The sequence below is a fragment of the Thunnus maccoyii genome, chromosome 10 (genome assembly GCF_910596095.1).
Source record: "Thunnus maccoyii chromosome 10, fThuMac1.1, whole genome shotgun sequence".
Lineage (NCBI taxonomy): Eukaryota > Metazoa > Chordata > Actinopteri > Scombriformes > Scombridae > Thunnus > Thunnus maccoyii.
Window position 1 is genome coordinate 30,110,888 of NC_056542.1, and position 16,795 is coordinate 30,127,682.

Here is a 16,795-nt window from a genome sequence, read left to right on the forward strand (position 1 = left end):
TTTGTGAGTTAAAGTAAAGTTCAGTAGAGTTGCTGAATCCCATGAAAAGACTCAAATCAACAATATCTTCATGTTTCTTTAAATTCTACTTTTCCTTCTTCGTCTGTGGCAGTCCAAGTCTACTGGACCATAAATCTTTAAAAACATGTCACAAATAAACTGCTTCTTTTTTTAAAGGCCATCTCCTAAAACAGCTGGTCACTGTAGTTTGTCGAAAACTTTACTCAAACTGGAGTAAATAATGCATTTGTTGGGGACTATTTTCAGCTGTGGATTAATACACATTGGATTGTCTTGTATCTCCAGCAGCAGGATGGTGAGCGAGTGTGGGATTGAGTCAAAAGAAACTACAGTGTGTGTGTGTTCGTGGTAAAGAAGGAACAGGTCAACAATGTCACTCACTGATGCATTAAAAATTTGTGCACGACGATGGAGCTCTCTGGCACAGAGGACTGAGATATATCAGGCTTGATACAGGCACAATACTTGTTAGTAGGAAGGTTTTTCATGGGACAAAGAAAAGAAAATATAGAATATTGCCAGACTTACTCTTCACATCAATGCTTGTGCCGCTTCTTTGGGCATGTATGTATTTTTTGACCATAACATAGTGCTGCCTTTAGTAATCCAAAGTGCTGCCTTTGGCTTTTCATCCACTTTCTGGCCACTTCACTTTTATTTGTTGGTAAAAAAAAGCACAAGCTGTTAACCTGAAGACGTTGTTGGAACTGCCAAACTTGAAGATGATAAATACGTATGTGGCCTCGTACCTCTCCCAAATCCTACCATCCACTCTAATCTTATCATTTAGCCCTGCTACAGGCAACCAAGCAAGTCACTTCTGTAACAGATGAGCCAGGCATCACTGTGTTAAAGTGCCCCAGTAGGCGGCACATGACACCTGCTCCCTAGACGCTGAGCGATGTAACGGCCTCGTACTGGTGCCGGCAACCAGCAGTCAAGCCGATGCCTGTTAGACGGTGGAAGCATCCATCAGAGAGGTTTCTATTCTGAGTTTTTCTCTTCTGCTGCAGAGGAGACGCTGCTCATGAGATAATGAAATTCCAGTTGGATTTCATTATGGTATTTCTGCTTTATTAGACAGGTAAGATAGAGCGAGAGGGGGGTACTGTGTGACAGCGGGTCACTGACTGGACTCCCAATCACACTACAAGGTATGCATCACAGAACACGGTGAGCTATTACAACTTTGAACTAACGCAATTACTGTGTTGCTGCAGGCAGAATGTGCGAGGCTCGTCTTCAGAGAGAGACACACAGAGGAGGTGAAGGCAAAAAAACAGAAACAGTGGGGGGGCGGCGAAGGAGGTAGGAGACCAACGGAGGGAAGATGGGAAAGTCAGCTTGATGCTAAATTATTCATTTTGCCAATAATTCTATTGGAGGATGTAGAACCAACCCGTCACTCCTGTCTCTTCTCTCCCTTCTCTCTTTTCAGTCGTCCTTCTCTGCACTTGTCTTAATTTCTAGCACCCCTCGGTATGGGCTCCCTTTGACTGCATACTTCACAGCTTTCTGCTGTTGCTGCCGAGTTAACTTAGCCCGATTGTGTACTCTTTTTCGTCTTGATATGTCATTATTTCCACAGGATCCTAAACTGGTACAGTGTGTATGGGCTATTGATTTGGATCCGAAACAATGGAATGGTGTTGCAGCATCAGGAGGGAGCTGTGAGCCTGGGGTCAGGACTTGATTCATGATCAGTGAGGCGAGTTCAGAGTGTGCGACGAGGCGAGCTCTTTGAAGGGAAGACAGCTTTAATCTTTTTTCCTTCTCTTTTTTTTTTTTCCTTGCCTGCGTTTCCACTTTCCATCTCTCTTACTTTTATCATGAATCCCTTCTGCCCTTCTCTAAGGGATTTGTGTAAACCTGATATCTGTCTCATTACAGACACAACATCAGCTGCTAATGGATGCCATTAATTATCAGTAACAGTGTTTATACAGCGCCTATATGACAAAGAATAACAAGCTACTCTGTGTGATACTGCAACATCAGTGTGCATGCTTTTTAGTCGTGTGCCAGTACAGAAAACACAGCTTTTGTTTGTGTGTGTGTGTGTTTGTTGACTGTACAGTTAACTTGCCTGACTTGCTGTCTGTTTATCCCAGATGTATTACACTGAATATGAAATAAGCATAACTGTAAACCCCCCAAGTCATCTGTTTATGCCTCTGAATGTGAAGAGAAATGAAGTATTCATGTGTACATGTGTGTGTGCTTGTTGCGTCTCACCTATGTAGACTCTCCTACTGAAGCGCTGCATGAGCAGCAGGACAAACACATGAAGAGGAATAAGGTTGATGATGAAGACGTAACCACCCCAAGCTGAAACCTGTGGAACACAGAGTGAATTTAATAAGAGCATTTTTCTTTAGCTTTAGCAATAATAGTCATTAATGAAGGGATGTGATAATTTGGCTCATGCATGCTCACCTGCACACATATGCACACACAAACACACAATCGCATATAAAATTAGTTTACTGCTTCTTGTTGTGATGCGATTTTGATCCCTGCTGAATCTGCAGTGCTTTGGGCTGCACTAGATAATCAGTATTGTAACATCCTACAAGTCCCTGCAGGCTGGGAACTGAAGGGTGGCTGTATTTTCTCTTTTATTCACAACACGCACGCACACGTCCATAACGAGACGGGTAGCAGAGCTGAACGGCCCACCTGAGAGCTGTGAAATCATTATAAGCTACAGCATTAAGACTGCCATTCAGATTATGTTGTCGGTCCCAAAACCCTCAAAGGCGCACAAACACACTAACACACACACACGCACACACACACACCAGGGTCTACAGCTGTTCAGAACAACAGACACACATCTCCACCTCTTTTCAAGCTTTGTGTTTATTGTCTCCGAGCGTCATGTAAACTGCCAAGCTGTGAGTGGCAGCCAGAGAAGGAGCGTCACAGCTTACAGCGTGAGGCGTTCAAACGATTCATTACGGACTCATCACAGTCTGGGCTGAATGATGGGTAAGGTGGGTAAGGGAAAAGGTTCCCCCCCCCCCCCAAAAGGTCTGTCATTGTTTGATGAAAATGGCTTCCGGTGATGTGGGAGCAACGATATTTGATGGACGTCCAAAACTGTTGGATGGTAAAGTCTTATCTGCAAAGGCTGCGTGTGTGGCATGGTGAGAGTATGACTCGGCTGCTTCTGCTTGGCTCATAGAGTGTGTGTGTGTGTGTGTGTGTGTGCTATATGTTTTAAGTTTCTGCTTCAGATGTGTGTTTGGGTTAGGTTTTATGTCAGATTAGCACATGAAAGTAGTCACCGAATGTTCTCACAAGTATAAAACAACCGTTGTTGTCGTGTGTGTTGTGTGTTCTCACCATGTAGAAATAGGAGAGGCAGCATCCGATGGCCCAGAAGACCGACCCCGTCTTCACTGATTTCACCTGCGGTTTACATAGGACAGTGTTAACCAATTACACACATACACACACACACAAAGTCAAATCCAAATCAGCTGCTTCCACTAAGCTGCTCTGTTCACTATTTTGTACCGTGAGGATTTGCCCTGCTGCTGCTTACCAAACATGACTGTCTGAATTATTCATCATGTTTCCCTATTTAATGACCTCTACAAAGCAGCGCAGCATGTCCTACACATCTTTACCTTCCCCAGAGCGGTACATGGGGGCTAACGAGGGCTTAACGAGGCTAACAAGCCCTGACTTAACGAACGTACGGGTGGGAGGTGCTGCTATTGGCTGGAGGACTGCCAGAGCCCAACCAATGTGATGTGGTGAATGGAAGGAAGGGAGAGAATGAAGTTGTTCTATATTTCCGCCCAGGAATATCCCATAACTAGTAAGAGCTGTGAGTCCTGTGGGTCTATGTATGTATGTATGTGATTTAATTATGGTGGAATTTTTTTTAGGTTCAGTTTGAAAAACCAGAGTATAGAAATGAGACTTCACTTCTTCCACACCACCAATTAACTGTGACTTCAGGGTTTGATAACTAGGAGAGAGAATTCCTTCTTTAAATATCGGTGGTATGCGTGGAATGTCATAGTTGATCATATTCAGTAAGAATAACATTAGCCCATACAGCCACATGCATAAACCGCAGAGGACCGGTGTGATGAATAAATCTGTTAAAGCAGATTTAGTGGGTAGATTAGTGGTTAAAGGAAAAAGTATAAAAAAAAAATAACGTTATGTCATCACCATCCAACATATTCCAGACACTGGAACCCGTTTTTGGAACTAACAGACAGTTTTGTGGACAGTGAAAGTGGTTAAAGCCACTTGGGATCGCTGCTTTCAGCATGAGAGGATATCATAAATGAACACTGAGCTTTACAGGATCACAAGAATGTCACATGTGAAGTGAGTGTTAACAGGGCTTCTGAAAGTCCCTTCATACGTAGTTTCACACAGTCATTTGCAACTGCGTACTTTCCGCACAATCGCAGCATAATGACAAAGTAGAAATTAATTATGTTCTAGTTTGAAACAGCATTCGTTGAAATAACAACCTCTTAACCTGACATATTTGTTCGATCAACATGATACAAGTTAACAGCTTTTAAAAAGCACTAACGCAGCTTCTGTTTTAATTGAAAACGACGCTGGCGGCATTGATCACTTGCTACTGATTCTAATGACAACTATTCTCAAACAGAAAATTGCCAACATGAAGCAGATTTCAGTCTGAATTATGAAGTAAATTGAAACTCTGCCTGTGGGTTTGTCACTACGAAGGACACATTTCACATTACATAATATAAAATATTATTGATTAGTGCGGCTTTAAGTCAACTGCTAGGTCTAGTCTACATAGAAAGACATGAGTTTTGCATTGTAGTCTGCCTATTTAAAGAACAGGTGTTTTAAAACAACAGTCAGGTGTCCATACTGACTATTAAAAGCCAACTGATGCAGGAATAATCACAACTTTAAAGAGCTGTATACTACGGGAAGACTACTACGGTTATGTATCGGCGTACCCATAGATAATAGGTGAACTGCAGGGCAAAGATGGCGATGCCTTCGTTGTCGAAGGAGCCGGCCACGGAACGGGAGATGTAGCCCGGGACGATGGCGATGAAGCAGGCCGCCAGCAGCCCCGCCCCCTGGTTCCACAGCTCCCTCGTCAGCAGAAAAGTGGAGATGGAGGTCAGGCCGCTGAACACCGGGGCCAGGAACACGCACACGTCCCGGATGTGGACAGTGATGTGCAGCAGGTTGAGCACATAGTGGATGAGGCCCGCCGTGACCATTAGGCCTGGATAAACCTGGAGGAGGAGAGGCAGAAATGAAATGATTTAGGACAGGCAACACAAAACAATTTTTTTTCTAGATTTCATAAGAGTTGACTTTTATTGACTATGTCTGAAAAGGCATAAAAAAAAAATCTCTCTCTGATGAGAAGAGCAGCAATATTGACAAGCCAGCAAGAGCTCTGAACAACTGAAAATGCTGCTTCATGCACCTTTTCACTGCTGTGCCTGCAAAATGCCTCCATTACCTGTTTCAATGAGCACTTCAACAGCAGAATAAAACAAACCAACAAACCCCCCTGCACATTATAATACTGTAGCCAGCTCACAGGAAATATGCTTTCGCCAGCCTACATCATCAACTTGTTTGAAATTTCTGATGACAGCAAATGTTACCATATTTCCTTCACACAAAACGGTCTGGTAACTTATTTCCAAAAAATGCATATTTGAGTTTTCTTTACATGGTGGCTAAAGAAAGTCCAAATCACATCCTACAGCAACTGGAAAGAACTTCAAGTGCATGTTAACATATCTCCCGTCTCCAAACAAACGACTTTAACGTTCCATAAACTGTCAGAATTAACAGTCTTTAAATACAATGATTCCCAGCAGCTGTTTAAAAATGCTACTGTTAACTGTCAGTGACAATTTACACCCCTCCCGGTGGCTTGCCCCTGTTATCCAAATATGGCCTGTATCTGAATACAGTTAACACAAACAAATTCTCAACACGGTATTCAATTATCCACTAGAATAAAAAAGTGAGACAGAGAAGGAGTATTAACAGCGCACTGTGTTCAGCAGATGTACTTTATTTCTTTCAAAAATCTCTTTCAACTTTCTGTTACATCTTATGATGCAAACATCTTGCTTCAAAGTGAAACATATTGTCTCATATTTTAAGCTGTAAGTTGTGTCAGCTCATGTGAATGTCGAAAAGTGCATTCTGGGTGACAGATTAGCCCGCAGCAGTTAGCTCTACCTTAATCAACCTGTATAGAGACATCAGAGAGAGAGAGAGAGGTATGAATATACAAAGGAGGAAGTGGTGTAATGATGTGTTAAAAGTGACCCCGGTCTGTCTGTCCTTTAGTCATTATGAAGACAGATCTACTGTGTGTGTCGTATGAGCGCTCTCTGCTGCTCAGTGCCTCCCCCAGGAGCTGTTTAACCATGGCTACTGAGTGTGTGTGTGTGTGTGTGTGTGTGTGTTATATGTGTAGTAAAAAGTGAGTTTAAGAGGATGTAATCACAGTAATGTGACAGTAATGTGACTCTTGAGGAAAAAGGACAAAGAAAGAATGGGGCTGAGGTAGAAAGTGCACACATTTGCACTATCCCACACACACACACACACACACACACACACACACACACAAACATAATAGAAGAAATACTCACAGTGCCCCCCACTATCCTACCCAGAGGGTACCAGGCTCTTTCATCAAACCAGTTGAGGAACTCATAGAAGCCGTTGGTGGTGAGGTGGTGAGTCGACCTGTAGTTGAACCTGCAACATCAGAGCAGAGGCAGAGAGAGAGGACTGTTAGACAGAGCACGTACCAAAAACAACAGGAGCAGCTACAGAAGACATCTGGGTCTCGGTGAAGGGATTAAGCTCAGCACACCTAACTCTTTCCGTGTGGTTCAAACACAGTCTGGTGCGTTTGAGTGCGGGGGATTTACCCTGATGCGTCGGAAAATGAAAATGTTTAAAATACAGATGTGTTGTTGTTTGTGTCCTCCTCCATGGATTTTGGCAGTTTTGGCAACCTGGTAGCAGGAAAGCTGGGCTGTGAAACGATTTTGGCATAGTGGCCACCCTGGGTAATTACGACTTCCAACTTCATGACCTGACACACACTGGCCCAAAAAGCGTTGTCCTGGTCCAATAACATCTGTAAAGTCTAGGGGAGCTGTATAATGAAATGATTTGATCCTATTCATGTGTGCAGGGATCCAACAGGAAGTCCGCTGGCTTCCAGTGGAAGTCTCACATTCTCTCAACTGGTTCTGCTGGAGAAGGACTCTAGTGTACTCTAGTATGCTCGATGGGCCTGAAAACGTCGAAGCGTGCAGAATATCCTGGTCGTTTTTATGGCTGGAAGACGAAAGCATGTTGAATTTTTTGATGTACGATATATGAGCAACTTTCTTTCTGTCAAAAATATTTTTATCAAGCATCTTGGTTCATCTACAGATGACAATAAGTCAGTTATTGCTCTGTTAAACACTTATAAAGACATTCGATGATGACATGATCAGTACATAGTAAAAACTGGCTAAAGAAAAGAAAAAGGGAAAAGCGGAACATTAATGACAACCAGTTAGACTGAGAAGGACATAAGGGGAGAAGTGTCTAGATAATCACCCTAACCCACTACAGTTCCCTGTGGATTTTCACTCATCACATTCTTTCATATTTGCATGATATTATTAAATGTTATGAATGGAAAATATAGTTTCTCTTCCAATTTTAAGCTGCAAAGTACTTGATGAGGGGTTCCTAAATTCTATCACACTGAGAGAGTTAGTATTTTCTAAATGTAAGGTGTTAATTAAGTCATCCAGCCACATCTGAATAATTGGAACACTTGTTTCACTCCAGAGCTTGTGTAAGGATTTTTTTTCTTTTGCCGTAATGAGGCTATAAGAAAGAAAAAAGATTCTGGTCTAAAGTCAGATTCATTGTTGATTCAGATGAGCCGAGGATGATAAGTAAAGGATCTGGTTTTAGATTGGTGTCAACGACCTCACAGATAATATTAGAGGAGCCAGACCAAGAGGGATTAAGGGACTTAATGTTGCTTCAACAGTCTGGCCACTGAGCAACCAATGAATGGGATGTAATCTTGTAACACAGTATCCAATTCTCTTTATTACATCCATGGTATGTCACCTACTTTAAGAGTGTAAGCTATTTAATGTACAGCATAAACATACCCATGTATGTTCACAAGACATAAAGTGAGATGTGTATAAAAAGAGAACAAACAAGTGAAGAGAAAGAGTAGACAGTGAAATGTTGATTCAATCTGCCCCAGATCAAACTGAAAGCCTAACCTCATAAAACTTCTGACTCTCTCAACATAATTAACCTGAGCAAAGCAGGTCTGCTGGCTTTGAGTCAACTTACTGTAGCTGTGCACACAAAACATAAAAGTTACACACAAAAGTATGAAAAAAAGTATGAGCAGAGTGCACTATGAGCAGGTTGGGGGAAAAGTTGACATCAAACAAGCTTAAACTTAAAGCATTTAACTGAATTTAAAAACTGCAGTACTGAAATGTACAATAGAAGAAACTTCAAAGTCCCAGCTATGAACAAGTTTGGGAGTTATGACTGTGTCACAACAAAGCCACGGTATGGAAAAGATTTCAAAGTTGTAATACCGTAGAGGTAAACTGATGAAGAACAGACAGCGCTGCAGACTAACTTCTACCAGAAAACCTGCGAGGCTGAGACTGAGGATACAGCAGCATGAGAAGAGATACACAGGTGACCTGAACATCACTGGAAACATCAGTGCCACAGTCAGCCAGCCGCTTCCATCAGCAAGCACTATACGTGTGACAACAAGAGATATTTCAAATTGAAAACTGTAATAGCGTTGGGATGTTTGTACCTGCATGTGGGAATTACCACAGTGTCTAATACTTCAGGATTTAAATGGAGTAAAGACAAAAAAGAAAACTAGTTTTACTTGCATGGAAGTATATCAGGATCCAATCACTTGATGCAAAAGACCCAGAAGTCTAATGAACCAAGGTGATTAGAAAGCCAAGAGCATCACTGAATAGACTTCCAACAAATGATTGAACACACATTAATACAGTCGGGCAGGTTCAGACACCGTCAGACAGTTCACACAGCAGGGATCTGATCCAGCCTGGGACCACAAGGATCGTTAAGTCTGTGTCTGCATCAAAACTTTTCACAATAAGACACTTCCCATCTCATTCACAAGTAGTGAAGTGTCAGACATATTGTTCAAGTGTATGTTTCAGGACATAAAGCAAAAAAAAAAACAAACTAAAGCTGTTCTTTCAAGATTCAAGATTCACAGATGCTATGATGCTAGCTGTAGCATTCAAACTATATGGTTCTATATGGTTCTTGAGATAGCATCAGTACACAACATCCTTATAGAAAGGTTTGCACTGCACCTGACTGACAGGCCTATAGTGTGGTGGTGGTGGGGGGGATCATAAATACATTATGTTGTTTTCTCTGAAGTCAGTTCATGTCAGGACAGGTCTATGTGTCCAGATTACTAGCAAACACACAAAAATGCAGTAATCTGCTGAAAAAACAATCACTGTTATTTGACAGGGAAACTGGCATAAACATGTCTTTTCCTCTACTACAATCTCAGCTAACAACACGGCAGACACTAGACTTTACTGCCATTTCCTTTTAGACAAGCAAAGAGGAACTGAACAAAAATTACTGAGACAACTTGAGTGGCTCTATTCACCCTTTCTCACACTTCTTTTACCTGCATTTTTTTCCTTCCTTCTCATTCTTCCTCAACCTTCTGTCTGCCTTTTATCTCTGAAGTTGTTTACAGCCGGCGATACTTTAGGAAGAACAATCCGACTAAAGCCTTGTCTATAATGAGGCGGGGTCTGGTAGATAGACTGCTGCTTTTGTACAAATGCTGCATCTAGCCCCCAGCTTTCAGACAGAGACTGTGCTGGTACACAGCAGTTAGAGTCTGCTTGTCCCCTGAGCTTTTTTTCCACAAGTATTAAAGTGCTCAATACAAACTGTCCCTCCATGAGAAACAGGAATTTGATAGAGGGATTGCAGCATATGGCTCGCTCAGCCCCCTTCGGAGTGAGTGCTAGATTGCGGGTATGTGCGCGGGTGCTCGTGCACGCTCTTGAGGCTCAGCCATATGATTGAAAGAAGAAAAAAAAAAAAAAAAAGAAAGAGGCGAGAGAAAAAGTGCCTGCATGTACACAGAATCCATTGCGTCTTTGGTGCTCTGGTTCCTGCCTAGTTTGACAGAATGCCTCTCATTTTCCCGTTACAATCACAGTCTCAGAAAGCCAGTAGAAATCCCAAAACGTTCAGCCGGCGGACAGAAGAAACACTTACCACCGACACTTGATTCTGTGGATGATGGGCTCTTAAACCCTTTCCATCCTAGGTCTCAGGCGAAGCAAAAATTCTGTCTCACCCGTGGGATCCGAGCTCATTAAAACATAGGGGAGCTCTTTTCATGTGCAGACTCGCCAGAAATAGGCGAAACCGGCCTTTCCTGAACCAGATGAGGACATGAAATGAATTTCCAACCATCAGATAAACGCTGGTACGTTTCAGCTTTAACAGGTGAATTTGTCGGTTCGACTAGTCTTCATTTCAGATTCTTTTTCTTCTCTAAAACTGTATTTAGCCAGGTTCAGATCATCAGGCGGCTGTGAGAATCAGCTGATATTCTTTATAAATGACGACGGTCGTTCTATTAGCAGTGCAGATGAGAACATCTGATCATAAATTAAATGCAGATAAATAAATGTCCATCAAACAGTGCTTTCACTGACTGATCCATCACGGCTGCTTGATCTCCACCATGCAGGTGTCTGAGTCAGGTGATGATCCTGTGTGGACCAACACAGACTCTAGTTCATGCTGTTAACTGCTCCCTGCTGACATCAGACAATCAGAGTCTGTTGACTCCTTTAAATCTGAACTTAAAACTCATCTTTTTGCCTTTAACTGAGTACTACATGACCTTGTACTGCATGAGGTCAGTTTCAGTCTCAATGAATTTACTAAGAGCTGTCCTGTTGACGTGATTATTGCATCAATAGCTGTGTGTCCCTCTCTCTCTCCTCCTGTCCTCTCTCTCCTCAGTTCAACCTCACCTTATGTCTCTCTCTCTCTGAATGATGTCTTTATCCTTCTCTCTCTCCTGTGTGAATAATGTCTTTTCTTGTCTCTTCTCCCGTGTGTGTTAATGATGTGATGTGAGTCTCTTATGTGTGTATGTGTAGTCTGTCCTCCTGCCAGGTCTCCATGGTGATGGAGGTCGCATGGATCAGGTCCTATTCTGTTCTGGTGGCACCTGGAAGCTGCGTGGCATCCTCTTCATCACATTCTTCATAAATATTATATATCCATTATAATTTTTTTTATTCTGTTCAATGCTGTATTCTGTAATTTGTGGTCTGTTCTGCACACACAACATCTATTGCACGTCTGTCCGTTCTGGGAGAGGGATCTGTTGCTCTTCCTGAGGTTTCTTCAGTTTTTTTTTTCCCAATAAAGGGGTTTTTAGGGAGTTTTTCCTAATTAGAATGGACAGAGGATGCTGTATTGCTGTACAGACTGTAAAGTCTCCTGAGGCAAATTTGTGATCTGTGATATTGGGCAATACAAAATAAAATTGACTTGACTTGATGTAATCAGTAAAGCAGGCCGTCAGTATGTTTGGGCTCTAGGGGAGTGACAGATCACAAAAGTCAGTTTGGATCGTATCACAGTTTTGAGTCACAGATCGGAAATCAAAAAAAAAAAAAAAAAAAGAGACAAATATAGCTTTCCTTTACATTAATTTTGTAAAATGTAGTGAATGAAACAATAGTCTGTATCGGCATCATCAAAACGTGATAACTTACAAACATGATGTCACGTCTTGCCCTGCAGCTTAGTTTGTTGAATGAGCCACGAAACAAACATACAACAGGGAAAAGTGCACCGCTAATGTCAGTTAGCAGCTAGATAGCTAAACAGCATGTAAACATACCTGCAAATATCACAGATCAGACCCGTTAGATGCTAGCTAGTGACAAGCTGTCTGTCCATGACTTGCAGCTACAGCAGTTTATTTATTTTGTCTCCAATAAGTCATTACATTTTTCAATTAATCCACAGTTCACATGCATGCCGAACTGTACAAAGTTATTTTCCAGATGAAAAGAAGCTCATGGAGAATTCTTGAGAAAACTTTGTGTGTATCTGTTAAGTATAAGTGTAATATAAGTTTTATATATTGAAAGTATTATCCAAGGAATTAGTATCGGAGTTGGAGCTTTAATTTCTTGCTCCATGGCCCCTAATCAGGGTTTGCAACTTCAAAAATAAGACTTTATTATTAAGAGTAGTTTGTGGAATGGAGGGGGACCAGGAATCAATGGATCTGTATTAGATTGGGGCCTATTCTACTCACATTAACTCAGTGATCAGCATCAGCCTTAAAAAGCCTGATCAAAGCATCCCTCGTGGGTCTGAAACCAAGTGATGAGTTCAGAGCGTAATATAATTCTCAGACAGGGACTGCTGCACATAGCGTCCTACTTATGTCAGACACATCTTTGTGCCTGGAAGATAAACTAATAAAACAAATATAATATGTATGGCACCACTATTGGCTGGATGAACTGCATTATTTGCTCTTAGCAAACAGCTTTAGTGTGCAGAATAGAATATATTCAGATGGCCATTTGTTCAAATCCACTAACCAATGTGTTGTTTTCCTCTTGGTTTTTCACTTACATATATTGCTGACCAGGCGAATGCATGAGAGATTATTTTTACTGAACCAGCTTCAAATCCAGCGCTAAGCTTCCATTAGCAGCAGCATTTCTGGGCTGAATATGAATACAGCTTGGGTAGCACAACACTGCGAAAACAACCACCAATCATTCTCTGTCTATTGTCATTAGGTAAATAAGTGTTAGCTTGACAAATTAAAGTCTGTAAATAAGTCAGACACGCAGCTGAAAGCTTTATTGCAGTGAGGTAAATCTATTTTACCGCATATGTGGGCTGACTGTAGCACCTTCTCTCCAGGTGGCCGACATGGAAGCGGTGAATGGAAATAAAAATGCAAGCATCATTTGGACTAATCACCATAGCAGCAGTTGTAGCAGCCTGTCACTGCATATTGAAAATAGTCATAGTGTGATGTGTATCTCTGAGGTGTGCTTTCATACGTACCAGTAAACAAACTCAGTTCCTTTTTTTTTTTTTTTTTTTTTTTTAGGTGTGTGCAGAAATTCCTCGGGGTCAATGTGTGTTTTTATTTTGACAGTAACTATAGTGTCTCCTTTAGCGATCACCCTTTGGTAGGTTTGAAATGCTGCAGTGCAGTGGCAGGGTTGCTATGCTGAGCTCTCATATATGGCACATGATTGATGATGGACACCAATCCATAGTCCTGCTTTTAATCATTGGAGACAAAAAAAAAAAAAAAAAATCAAACTGATTCACATTTTTCATCCAATCAATCACATCAGTTGTGTCTAACAGATGTATTTATTGCTTGAGATGGAGTTAGTCTATTTAACATCCCTATCTCCCATCTCTCCCATCTCTTTGCTGTGTCATCTTTTCAGGACACCCTGCTTCATCATCTCTGAAAATAAGTGCTCTCGGTCTACCCTTACTCCTCCCTATGTGCACAGACAATTGCTCTGCTGTATCTTTAAACATGGCAGATGGCCAAAGAGCAGCCGAACTGAGGGCAGCGTCACCTCTTAATGACCCGTTCTACTATCTTTTCCAAGGACAGGCAGGGCAGCTGCAGCCTCTGCAGGGTGATCATGCTACCTGCTGCTTTCAGATAGCGTGTGTGTGGGAGCCTGACGCAGGAGGACTGGAAAAAACACACAGCTTTGAGGAGATGACAGGAGGTGGCATCAAAGAGACTAACGCACAGCTGCACACTTCAATCATACGTACAAACACACGGGCTGATATGCACGCAAATAAAATAAGGCATGAAAAAGATATTTACACAAAAAAAAAAATTCCCCAAAGACAAAGTGTTATGCATGTTTTCTCTATGGCTTAAAAATGTTAACAAATCAGACCATCGCAGTATAAAAGCAGACAAATCATTATTGTGCACACTGCGTTTCAATCACCAGATGTAAATGTGATTTGAAGATTCACAAGAAAAATGCAGCGATGCATCATTTCCTGCAGCTGCCGTCTTCTGACTTAGTGTCCCTACCCCATCCCATCCTTCACAAGCTTAATTTCATTGTAGTGAATAATGGGTGGGGAGTGACCATTTGCTTAAGATACAATGGAGCCAACAGATACTGCCATCACAGACAGATGTTCCCTGTAACTGAGCAATTGTTTCTCTTTTTAACTGTATAAGGTGCTCCAACAGCAAAGAGGAGGGCGAGCTGCCTCACCGTCATGCAAACCAGCACCACTGAAGTGGTTTTATTTCATATATTTTTTATGTGATAACACTGCATATGAAAATGGGTCATTTGGAGAAGATGGGACCAGGACGTATTCTTGTGATGTATAGATTCTGTAGGACACTGCGACATTCTGTTTTAAAGCAGGGTACGCTTGGGGAAACCACTACTAGAACAGTAAATCCACCTAAAAATTACGCAAACACTTCATTTATAGAAACAAATAACTGTCAGACAATTTGTTGAAGGTTTGAGGTGCTACAGTATATCTCTGGCCTCGGCAACAGCACACTGTATGAACTGCACCCTTCTCACATCCAGACTGTTCAGTCAAGATTCACATGGAGTCTCACAAGACAAATACTGGACAACAAAAACAAAGCCTGAAGTCTTCATCGTGCACATGTGCTTCTGTAGAAACCCTGTCTAAAATACCTGTGTAAACACAGCTAGGAGATCAGGTTTCTCCAGCATAAATCTAGCTATATCTACAGGATTTCTCTAATCCAAAACTCCAAATAAAGAAACCACGTTTCTTGTTTACATGATTTAAAGAAATCAGTTTACTGAAGAGAGCCTGCAGTCACCAGGCTAGTCAGGAGCAAGTAAATCCACTGAAGGAAGATTTGAAGTAAAATACACCATGACAAGCATGACCACACACACACACGAAAGAGCACACATGGCCCCAACTTTCCACAACTCATGTAATATATAATTCTCACCAAACCACTGTACTGTTGCACAATACTGTCCTGTTGACCTCTTGCTTTTACTCTTGTTTGGAAAGCACTGTAAGTTCATTCACAGTCAACTGTTAATTGAGTAAACTGTGAAGACTGGAATAAAGTAAACTGAAATAAAACTCTTTGGGCAAACAGGTCAGTAGTCCAACCTGTAAAAACATCACACTACAGCACTAATGAGACATGTGAATGTATAGCCTGACACTCACACCGTTGTGTGTCTTTGTTCTGATTCAGTTGATTATTAACAAGCAAAATGACCAGCGATGGGAGCCGCAACATAGAGTGAAAACAGAGTCCACGTACTGTTAGCAGCCTATTTACTATAAAGTGTAATATCACCTGGCTGCCTGTATGGGGTGTCACATCACACCAAAATAGCACAATATCAAATATTTCAACAGTCTCCTGGAGAAGAGCCTCACATACTTCTTTTATGTGTAACAGAAACAAATACTGTATTGCTATAAGCTTTCTGATGAGAACCGTTCAGCTCACCATCACAGCACAAGGTCAGGATGAGACACAAACAGAGTGTCTTTATTGTCTCTGAGAAGGAGACTGAAGCAGCCATAGTTTCACAACACCGCAGGACTGGAGATGGGGGTGAGAAGGGCAGCGGGTTAAAATATATTGAGCTTCGTACCGCGCTGGAAAGTGCTAGTCATACGCACAGAGAGGAGTGGGTAGAGGTCAGAGGCTCTGGGGTAAAATAGTTAGAGACTGTAATAGCGTTTTCTGTTCACCTACGTGGCCTGTGCTGGCTACGTTGTATAAGTGGTCAGCGGAGGGGACGGGCAGGGCTCCTTGAATGCTTGATGAGATGGGAGCAGCCAACATGAAAGAAACGAGGCTATCTTCTCCTGCCTCTCCATCCGTCTGTAACCACAAACAATCTCCTAAATCGCCTTCATCATCTCCAAACTCCAATGGCCCAATTCTAAGTAAAACCTAATTTCACAGTCCATGAAGATAGAAGACGGAGGGGGGCTCGTTCTCCTCTGTACTGTTGCCTTGTTCTGAGGCTTGGCTGAGATGCGATCTTCCGAGAGAGAGAGAGAGAGAGAGAGAAGATGGGAGGAGGAGAAGATGACAAGGAACAACAAAGAGGAGACATGAGATTAGTAAAAATTGATGTAGAGGGGAAGAGGAGGAGTAGAGGAAGGCAAGAGCCAGGTCACATGAGAAGAATGCTGAGGGAAAGAGCGGGAGTGTGAATTGGCAGATAACCTCTACACACACGACACATGTGATGATACTGTGTTTTAATGCCAATTCAATACATTTTGTGATTTTATTAGGCTAAGTGTGACATATTATGATTATTGACACTAGGGCTGTAATTATTTATCATTTTATTCATCAATTTTTTTTCCGATTAGTTAATTAGTCATTTAGTCTTTGTCTTTAGACACTTGTACAAACAACCAGGATTATTTTATGACATACTGTTCACTACAAAAGTCCCACATTTTTTATCTACAGCAAAATGTGAACATTTCAAGAAATTTTACATCAAATTGCATTAGTGTTCAGCTCCACTGTGTCACAAAAGCATCATACTTTCCTGACTAATTCCAACACATACAGTAAATACAGTATCTGTTGGGA

The 16,795-nt window shown here is 41.7% G+C and overlaps 1 protein-coding gene across 1 annotated transcript in view; it reads right to left on the reverse strand.

The window, feature by feature from the left end:
- Positions 1–16,795, reverse strand: part of LOC121905430 (dolichyl-diphosphooligosaccharide--protein glycosyltransferase subunit STT3B-like) — a 62,080-nt gene that overhangs the window by 17,159 nt on the left and 28,126 nt on the right. Inside the window, exons 2-5 of the mRNA XM_042423649.1 lie at positions 6,672–6,780; positions 4,995–5,282; positions 3,370–3,435; positions 2,257–2,356 (exon numbers count right to left, since the gene is read on the reverse strand). Coding sequence (XP_042279583.1) covers positions 2,257–2,356; positions 3,370–3,435; positions 4,995–5,282; positions 6,672–6,780 — 563 coding nt within the window. The remainder of the gene's footprint in view (positions 1–2,256; positions 2,357–3,369; positions 3,436–4,994; positions 5,283–6,671; positions 6,781–16,795) is intronic.